The sequence below is a fragment of the Berghia stephanieae genome, chromosome 13 (assembly GCF_034508935.2).
Source record: "Berghia stephanieae isolate SIO BIC M18660-M18661 chromosome 13, UCSD_Bste_1.3, whole genome shotgun sequence".
Taxonomy (NCBI): domain Eukaryota; kingdom Metazoa; phylum Mollusca; class Gastropoda; order Nudibranchia; family Aeolidiidae; genus Berghia; species Berghia stephanieae.
In genome coordinates, this window is record NC_088372.1 from 31,339,823 (window position 1) to 31,349,799 (window position 9,977).

Below are 9,977 nucleotides of genomic sequence, written 5' to 3' on the forward strand. Positions count from 1 at the left end.
TCCATTAAATGCACAATTATTTATTTATTTATTTTTTTTTTTTTTTTTGGGGGGGGGGGTCTTCTTTCTAAACAGCATATATAAGGGTAAAAATAATTCAGAAAAAGCTCTTTCATTACACACGCAAAGGTACTGCCATAAATACAAACATTTTCAATCAATGTAATGACAATAATATAAGTGATTTAAGTCACACAAACTATTTTAAAGATTCTAATGTCAAAATATTATCATTATTACTACCATTCTCTACTTTTCCACTCTTTAATTCTTACTTGCAATTTGTGGTGAGCATCTTTCATCATAGTCTTGACGGCCCTTTCAACATATAATGGATTCTTCATACGAACATGATCCTGAGCCAGTTCTGGCACCTACAGCAAAAAAGAAGTAGAAATCAAAAATGAAAATCAGACATAATGACAGTATCATAATACAGACCTGCATCTGCCCCCTGAAAAAATTGCCTGAAAATCCTCGAGATGTTTGGGTCTGGGTCCAGGACGGAGCCCTGTTAGGGGGTCCGGGGGACAACACCCCCCTGAAGCTGAAGCTTTTTCAATATGACATGAGAAAAGATCCCCATTTCCCAGATTATTTTTTAGAATTTTAGCAATTCAATAGGCAAAATGAAAAAATGTTTTTTTCCCAGCGGAGCGAAATTGCCGGAAATACAAGCAAATTTACAGGCCTGATAATAATACTGATTAATAATTTGATATAAGGCACCTCTAAAAATAAGAAAAATCTTGGCAAGAACTAAAACATACAATAGAGCACTAGTCACCGAAGTGGAGAATTTAAAGAAGGTAAGTCTCCCATTGTTACAAAAAAAAGCAAAAAAAAAGCGAGTGGTTATGTGGGAAACATTGCCCAAATATTCACAGGGTTATTTGGCCAATATGTTTAAATACGTCAAGGATTGTGTAAACAAATATTATAACAAATACTGAAAAGAAAACAAAAACCCAACATACATACAGAACACAAATAATGATGAAAAAAAAACCAAAGCATTGGTCCAAAAATATTTTTTTTTAAAAGTCACCCTCTGCAAAATTTGAACCCGGATCAAGTTACAAGTCGAACATCTTAACAACTAAGTCCAGGGATATTCGGACTGGTATGGAAATATTTAACAACACCATTCTTAATCTTTTTCCCAATTTTCAAAAACATTTTTCACATTTGTATTTCGTTTTTTTCCAATACTGGTAACAATATTACAAGTATTTAAAATTTGCATTTTAATTATTTAAGCCATCATAAATCGGTGGTTTAAACTTGTGTTCGTGGATAGCTCACACGGTAGAGCCACGCTCCCACCTGCCAGGCGGAGTTGTCGTACCAATAAGGCTAGGTTCAAACCCCACCACCGCCGCGAAAAATTTTTTTATTCTCTATTGTCTTCTGGCACTTTTCTACTCACTTCATATCTTGTTGTCACAAACTTGAGTTACCCTATTTTGTGGATCTTCGCGTTGACTGAATTGGAAAATTGAACTGACCAAACCTGCTCTCCAATTGGTTGAATGTCTGAGAAACATTTAACTTAAATATAGCCATAATAATCACCTTGAAAAAAAAAAGACACCATTTTCTCATGAAGCTCACTCTACATAGAAACACGGAGATGATCATGGTCACAGAAATGAGAGCGTCAGGATTGTCCTGTCCTCAATTGAAGAAGCTGGCTGGCCCAGGACTGAATTCACTGGAAGAGTATTGCTGCAGCCCCATGCCCACAGAGGGACCAAGAGTAATAAATCAAGTAAGTCAAGTCTCTCTACTTTTATGTGAGGTTCAAGGGCTGTCCTTTGCACAATAAATCATTTTTGTGTTTCTCCTAAAGCATTCTGTCTGATTTTTTGCATGACCTTGTCACCAGATCCACATTTTTGCTATGTTATAATGACAATCGACCCAATCAGCAAGTTCCGTACTGCAAACCTACCCAGAAGCTTCGTCACAACATACCATTCAACTATATGCTCTGCAATTTCGGGCTCATTACCACAACGAGTCCATATTGGACAGGTGGAAAGCCACCACTGGTGAGGTGATTTTGCCGTTAAGCAGGTTCTCAGCCGAAGTCGATTGGCTGCCACCAAATGTCTCCTCTTGCTGGTGCAACTTCTCCCCCAGTGGACGTCCTCAGGAGCGCTTGATTAGCACCCCAAGTTGATCCCACCAGCTTCCTCAGAAGACTGTTGCATTTCTCTAACTTCCAGGCAATTCTTTCAATATGCACCCGATAAGTAAGGCTGCGGTCCAGTGCCACTGTCACTGTCACTTCCAGGAATTTTGGGATGCGGCTCATAATGGAAGTTGGTCCCCGACGAGGACATTCAGTTTACGGTTGTGCCAGCCACTGCCTAGGTAGAATGCAGTGGCCATGGTTTTCGAAGTGTTCATCTTCATGTACCAGTTGTCGAAGTAGGCTTTGAGTTTGAGTCGGAAGTCTGATGATGTGTTCCCTGGTACGCTCTTGAGACGGGTCCACACTTTACTTTGAGTAAGTGTTCGGCATGTCGCTAATGTAGGCATTAAAACATTGAACAACAGTAGCGCCAGAACAGATCCTTGAGGGACCTCATTCTCTAATTTCTTATGAGTCATGAGATTGGATTGAGATGGCGCGCATGCAGTGGCAGTGGAAAAAATGGAAGGAAAAAAAAAAAAGACTTCTAGTCTAGGATTTAAAAATGCACTCACCAGTTCACGCAAAGACGATGGCACTGCAGGCATTCTAGGGTTAAAGTGCAGCACTCCTGAAACAGTTTTCAAAGTCGGCTGAGTCACAGTGTGTGAGAGAGCTAATTTTATGTGGAAGGAGGACGTGAGGCTGTTGGTAGATTTGGGTAGGGTTCGGCAGTTTCAGTTTGGTGTGTCAAATTCAAATGACCCTCCTAATGTCCATTGCGGACTAATAATAATCGAGGGCAATGCTTTCAGGCTGTATTATTTAAAATGCTGCGCAAATAAGGCTTTTTTAAATGTAGAGGTCTGGAATTCCTCAAGCGCTCAAAAACTTCACTAAGGTCCTCGACATTCAACTTGTTTTTGATCCCTTGTTTTGATTGTCCTTATATGGTAAGGCGACGTAATCTAATCTCTGAAGGACGAAGAGTGAAGTCAAGGAAGGCCTCTTCCGGTTTACCTACTTTCTCTTTTACAAAACATCAAGGGAAAGGTCAAATAAATATATAAGTTTTGTGCATTTCCTTTTTTTAGTACCGTCAAACCATCTCATTTTATCTGAAATGGGAGGAGGAAGCGGACCACCTCACCAGGTTCCAGATTGGAGGAGTTACAAAGCAGAGGGAATTCCAGAGCTTGACATGTTACAGCGGAGATTAGCTGCTCAGGGTCTGAGAGATCCATGGGTCAGGTTAGGCTGGCTAAGAGAAGATTGTTGATATTATTTTTTTCAAAATTCAGAGGCTGTCGTTATTCTCAGACGTGTCTCCCACTGATTATTGGCAGCCTGGACTCTTGATTTTGGCAGACCCTATCTGGCAATAACCAAACGCTCAGACATGTCTGAGAATAAGTGGTGAAAATAGTCAGTCCGAATTGAATAAGAAAAGGCTCGACACTGTCAGTCATAACGATGGACGGTTTTTCACAGACACTTTTTGAACTTCTCTCTTTTAAACATTTATCCACATTCCAGAATATATGGAAAGTTTCGAAATGCACATAGAAATAAGTAAATTAAAGTCAGTAAAATATCAATAAAACATAAAATTAACCAACAATAGATCAGTCGATGGAAAGTAGTAGGTTACTAGATATCCACAATATGTGTCGACATTCATCCTGTTGTCATGGCCGAATTGTTGAGTCGTCTTCCTTAGAAGGTGTGTGGAAATCAACGCTGTGTGTTCGAATTCTGGTTCCGCCACTTTTCTCCCGTCTTCTTTCTACAGAGCGTTCCAAATGATAAATGTCCCATCCACCCCTCCTTTTTTAAAAAAAAAAAAATCTTTTTCTCTCTCTCTCTCTTTTGGTTCCTTTCTAGAAAATTGTCAAATTAATCCCCACTCCGATCTCAAAAAGTATAGGTCTATTCTAAAAAGAATAATTAAAAAGCAAGCACACAGTCTGAGTGTGTGCTCAAGCTTTTTAGCTACTCCCATGCTAGAATCCATCAAGTACTGTAGCTTATTTAGTAAGAGATTGAAAAGAAAAGGAGACTTATGTGAATCCAATTGCTTATACTTCTATATCATTATTTTATTATCAGTGCTCTTTACTCAACTTTACTGCCACATGACCACTGGATGAGTTTTATTTAGTTCACAATGATATTAAAGGCCAATGGTTGATAAAAATGACCATTAAAAAAAAAGATGTTTTAAGTTTTGCACAGTGAATTTCAAATCCAATACTAATAAGCATATATGCAGTTTTAGCATGTACAAAACGCATATTCTTGTCCTCCAGTATTCTTCTTCTTCTTCTTCTTCTTCTTGTTCCTCCTCTTCCTTCTCTTCCTCATCATCATCATTATCATCATCATCCGCTTTCTCTTCTTATCCTTTTTCTATATAAACTGAATGACTTGCAGACTGAGCATTACTGTCACTGTCGCATAGATCCATGCTATCCCTCCATTAAAATGTTATCATTTTTGTATTTGCAATTCAGGAATGAAGTCTGGCGGTTCAAAGGTTTACACTCCAAAATGGGATGGCCCCAGATGGCAGTCAAATTTACCTTCAGGGGCTTTGGCATTGCACTAGCAGGCATGGCAGTAACGGTTCTCTACGATAAGGCGACCAACAAAGGCGATCAGCATGGACACCATTGATGATGAAATTATTTTCATGTTTCTTCATTTTTGTTTGAGTGTGTGTCGTCTGTTTGGGAGGATGAGGTTTGATAGATTGGAAGGGGCGGATGGAGAGTTTATCAGTCAAATTAGATTTGTAATACTGATTCATGTAGAAACTGGATCTGGTATAGCAAGTAATTTATTGTTTCTGACAAGTGTCAGAACTTGTGAACTTAGGACTTACAAATGATTTAAAAGAGAGTACATACTCTTTTAAGTTCTTATTTTGGAAAGTGAGGCGGGCATTTATGTTTGACATAAAGCTTTTACAATATTTGAGGAATAATTTTTGATTTAGCCTGGAAATGGAATTGCATGATATTTATGGGGATGTGCATTTGTTAAATATATCGAGTGACGTATGTGAGCAATATGATTTATTTCAGGTGTTGAATGTGCCAAGCTGTTGCTGGGATTTCTGGTTTTTATTTTTTTTGTAAATAGAATTGAAATTCCGGATTGACTGGATCAATTGTGGTAGAAGAAATGTACTATCTTAGACAGAAAAAATAAATTAAACAAAATACCTCTTTTTTGTCTATTATTATTGTTGTCTCCCTTTTATCATGGAGGAAAGATATTTTTTTAAAAATCTGCCCCACTGCCTCAATCTGCTATTTTGTCTGTGAAACTTGATACTGAAAATTGAATCCAAAGTTTAAAGTGTGAAATCCTAGTTGAGCATAATTATAGTGTTTTTTATTTTTTGGTTGGGGGGGGGGGGGGGGGAGGGATTTTTTTTTTCAAGAGAAAGATATTAATTTGTTCAGAGTGGCGCACTGGTATAGTCCTTGCTTCTTACCTTCAACATATGACGTTATCTCATGCACTGTGTGGCCTTAACCCTCTGCTTACCAGCCATATGAAAATCGTCACAGATGTAACCAATAATTTTCCCATTCTGATTTATTTTGTACATCACAAAATTTAAAGAAAATGCCTTACTTACTTACTTCGACCCTTCACTCCAGCAGCATAGGTCATCGACTAATCCCCTTCACCTTGTCCGGCTTTGTGCCATTTTCTCAGCTTCTCTCCATGTTAAGCCTTCAGTTTTTAGGTCCTCCATCAATGCCCTTCTAGGCCGACCTCTCTCTCGTTCCCTGCAGGTTCCATGTAAGAACCTGCCTGGTGATGTATGTTGCAGGCCTTCTCGTGGTGTGGAAAAGCCATTTCCATCTCTTTCTCTTATTTTCTACTTCTATTTCTTCTTAACCTGTCATTTCCCATAGATCTGTATTTCTAATTTTGTCATGCCATTTAATTTGCAGTATTCTTCTCATATGGCAGTTGTTAGTGAAGGACTGTATTTTATGACTTGTGCTCTTATTCAAATGCATTGTTTCTGGGCCATACAGGAAGGCCGATTTCACATTAGTTTTGACAATTTTAATTTTTGTTTTCCTTCGTATTTCTCTAGAAGACTAGAATATTTTCAACATGATAAAGGCTGCTCTAGCTTTACCTATCCTAGCTGTAGCATCTCTCTCTGTCCTTCCCTTTTTGTCCATTATGCTACCAAGCTATGTAAAGGCTTTGTCTTGTTATTGCTATAATAACTTTACACTGTGTTATTGAGCTCATTTTGCTGAACAAGATTATGTATAGAATGTTCTTGTGGCTTACTATTTGAGTTTAAAAAAAGTCTCTTTTGTGTTTGGCAGGTGTGAAGTTTCAGGGAAAAATCAGAAAATGGCTAGTAATGAGAGATTTAAAACAAGCCAGGACTCTCACACTAGATCACAGGGTGTTGTTCTTATCACTCAAAGAATCATTTTTCTTGTAGGGAAGAAATAAGTTTACAAAAAAGATACAATATTTTAAAACATCTTAAACTTTAAAAAGAAAAAAAAGTTAGTAAGCTAAGTTGATAAATAATTAATGACAATATTGAATATATATTTTGAAAAAATAAAGATTCTACTTCAGGAATTTAGATTATTGATCTTCAATTCCATAGTTTTTGCTATCTTGTCTACCATGACATAATATCAGATTGGGGTTGAGGCTGTAGGGGATGGGAGGAGGTCTTATCTGGACAACTAATTCAGTCTAGTGTTATGACACTCAGTACTTGACTTCGGATCAGACTGTCCTGAGTTCGAGTCCTGCTCTGGTTGGCACATAATTGAGTCCTTGGAAAACACTCTTTACTCACAATCTTTCTCCGTAATCAGGTGTAAAATGAGTATGTGTCCGAACTCTTTCCAAAAAGAAAAAAATGTTATATCGCCTAACAGGAATCGTGTCTCGTCTTACATGTTAAGTTTGGCTGTTGGCTAGGGACCCCTTTAAAATGCTGTTTAGTGGACATTGTGTTATATAAAAGCTCTAAATTTTGTTCTTTTTTATTTTAAAATTTTTTTTTTTTTTTTAAATCTAAAGCTTAAAATAACATAATGAATTATTTGTGAACACCTAAAAAGGACACTTTCCAGACGTATAAGAACCAGAGAGAGGGTGAGATATTAGTATAGTTTCAAAGTCACCTTCTTTCAGGATGAAAAGTGGATTTTAGGTTTCTAAATTTCGAATGGACACCTTGAGTGGCTTTTTAGTCATGTAGAATGACACTCGCCTTCGGACCTTGTTCACGTCCCACTTTGGCCAGTGCAAAGTTGAGCCCTTGGTAACTGGGTGGGGTTCCTGACCTCCCATAGTGGGCAAGGGGGTACATAGTGTGTCTTCTATCCCCTTATAACAGTTTTTCAACATGCTTTCCGTCTTTGTCTTGGAATGAGATTACTTTTTTTTTTTCAAGGCCCTGGCCGGAATCCTTGCTGGGAGGGAAAGTCAAATGCATAGTTATTGTTTTGGGAGATGATATTTTTTTTCCTTGTAAATCATCTCTCTGTTATGATTATATTTATTTTCAATGTATAATGTAAGCATTTGAGTGTATTCCTCTTTGTTGGATTTTGTGCCTTTGTCTGGATGAGACTTATAGGTGATCTCAAACTAAGTACATTGGTGGTATGCTCTTGGAATCTACATCTGATTCCTATTTGTTCCCAGTTCCCCTATGTCTTACTTTTTCTTGGGTGCTTTAATTGTATTTCTAGAACTTTTTACTATCCCATTTTCATCCTTTTTACTGGCGCTGATATAACCTAAATGTGTTGCAAGCGCCGTAAATGGGTGGGGATCCTGACCTCCCATAGCGGGCAGGGAGGTACATACTGTGTCTTCTATCCCCTTATATCTGTTTTCCAACATGCTTTCTGTCTTTGTCTTGGAATGAGATTACTTGGTTTTTTTCCTGGCCCTGGTCGGAGTCCTGCCTGGGAGGGAAACAGTCGAATGCATAGTTATTGTTTTGGGAGATGATATTTTTTTCCTTGTAAATCATCTCTCTGTTATGTATTATTATTTTTATTTTGAATGTATAATGTAAGCATTTGAGTGTGTTCCTCTTTGTTGGATTTTGTGCTTGTGTCTGGATGAGACTTGTAGGTGATTTCAAACTAAGTACATTGGTGGTATGCTCTTGGAATCTACATCTGATCCCTATTTGTTCCCAGTTCCCCTTTGTCTTACTTTTTCTTGGGTGCTTTAATTGTAATTCTAGAACTTTTTACTATCCCATTTTCTTCCTTTCTACTGGCGCTGATATAACCTAAATGTGTTGCAAGCGCCGTAAAACCCTTAAAAACAAAAAACAAAGCCCTTGGTAAAAAGTTCTTTTACTCACATTCTTTTACAGTTAACAGTAGGTATTGCCTTTGTCAACTGTTTAAAAAAATAATTGTCATAGCACCTTCCAGGTTCCATGTCTTGTCCTACACATTGGGTTACTGATGTTTTTAAAATGTTTTTAAGGGTTTTACGGCGCTTGCAACACATTAAGGTCATATCAGCACCAGTAAAAAGGAATAAAATGGGATAGTAAAAAGTTCTAGAATTACAATAAAGCATCCAAGGAAAGGGAAGACAAAGGGGAATTGGTTCAAATAAGAAACAGATGTAGATTCCCAAAGTACTTAGTTTGAGATCACTAAAAGTCTCATCCAGACACAAGCACAGGTCCCCGCTAAGAGGAACACACTCAAATGTTTTACAAATCGTATATAATATAAAGAAAGCATAATACAGTGCATAACAGAGAGATGATTTACAATGAAAAAAATATAATCTCCCAAAACTAACTGCATATACATTCGACTGTTTCCCTCTCAGCCAGGGCATCTGGCCAGGACCAGGACAAAACCAAGTAATCTCATTCCAAGACACAGTCAGAAAGCATGTTGGAAACAGATATAAGGGGATAGAAGACACAGTATGTACCCCCCTGCCCACTATGGGAGGTCAGGAACCACCCAGGAGTTACTGATGGATTGCGTCTCTACCTCCACTGTATAATGTCAACCTTCATTATTGTGAAGGCTTTTAAAACGTTCCATCTGGGTGGGGCCTTTCGACCTATCATGGTGGGCATGAGGTCATTTGCTGTGTCTTTTATCCCCCAATATCTGTTTTTCTATGTTGCTCTCTGTCTTTCTCTTGGAATACATATATTGTAAACATTTGAGTGTCATTCTCTGTTGGATCCTGTTCTTAAAATCATCGCTGCAACTTCAAGTCAAGATTTTAAATATATATATTTTTTCATAAATATATATATATATACCAGGCCATTTTGTCTAATGACCCTCTTAATTAGTATCAATTGAATCAAGAAGTCGCGGGTGGTTGGATGGGAGCATCACCCTTGAATCATATACCTATGATGTTCGCATGGGTGTACGATCCGATAGTGATGTCGTTTCTTCTCTTTACTAGCCTATCCTGCTTCTTTGGTTTGTGATTGTATTTTTGACAGGGGATATTTTTTTATGTAAATCTTCTGCCTGTTTGTTCTTGGTTATTTATAATTTATGATATCTTTAGGTTATGATTTTGATTTACATTTGTACTATTTTTGTTAGATTGCTTGTTTTTTTGTTTCAGCGGTCTCTCATATAACCTCAATTGTGTTGAAAGAGACCTAAAGCAACAAACAAACAAACAAACAAAAAAAATCAAGAAGTCTACAATGGCAAATAGACGGTTGACAATCCTATCACTGAAAAGAAAGATTGAGGTGATCGATGCAGTTGAAAAGTCTGGCAAGTGACAGAAAATCACCAAAGAGGAATTT

General features: G+C 37.7%; 2 protein-coding genes across 4 annotated transcripts in view; one reads left to right on the forward strand and one right to left on the reverse strand.

Annotated features, from left to right (window-relative positions):
* The window catches only part of LOC144958864 (7-methylguanosine phosphate-specific 5'-nucleotidase A-like), a 28,099-nt gene extending 24,983 nt beyond the window's left edge, over positions 1-3,116 (reverse strand). For 2 of the 3 annotated variants that reach the window (XR_013642530.1, XM_078891118.1), the window contains exons 1-2: positions 2,716-3,105; positions 276-374 (exon numbers count right to left, since the gene is read on the reverse strand). Coding sequence is in view for 1 of the 3 variants with exons in the window: in XM_078891118.1 (XP_078747244.1) it covers positions 276-374; positions 2,716-2,748 (132 nt within the window). In the remaining 2 variants the exon portion in view is untranslated. Of the gene's footprint in view, positions 1-275; positions 375-2,715 lie in introns of all 3 variants that reach the window. The other variant, XR_013642529.1, reaches the window with a different exon arrangement.
* Positions 3,117-3,152: 36 nt separating this feature from the next.
* On the forward strand, positions 3,153-5,381 carry LOC144958865 (NADH dehydrogenase [ubiquinone] 1 beta subcomplex subunit 3-like). Its single transcript, XM_078891119.1, has 2 exons — positions 3,153-3,391; positions 4,654-5,381. The coding sequence occupies exons 1-2, from the start codon at positions 3,264-3,266 to the stop codon at positions 4,814-4,816; spliced, it is 291 nt and encodes a 96-aa protein (XP_078747245.1). The 5' UTR covers positions 3,153-3,263; the 3' UTR covers positions 4,817-5,381.
* The last annotated feature ends 4,596 nt before the right edge of the window (positions 5,382-9,977 follow it).

Excerpts from the sequence above, each read along its gene's own strand:
- LOC144958865 (XM_078891119.1), top strand. The coding sequence starts at position 3,264 with ATGGGAGGAGGAAGCGGACCACCTCACCAGGTTCCAGATTGGAGGAGT. Across the intron at positions 3,392-4,653 it reads CTGAGAGATCCATGGGTCAG|GAATGAAGTCTGGCGGTTCA; the intron begins GTTAGGCTGGCT and ends TTTGCAATTCAG.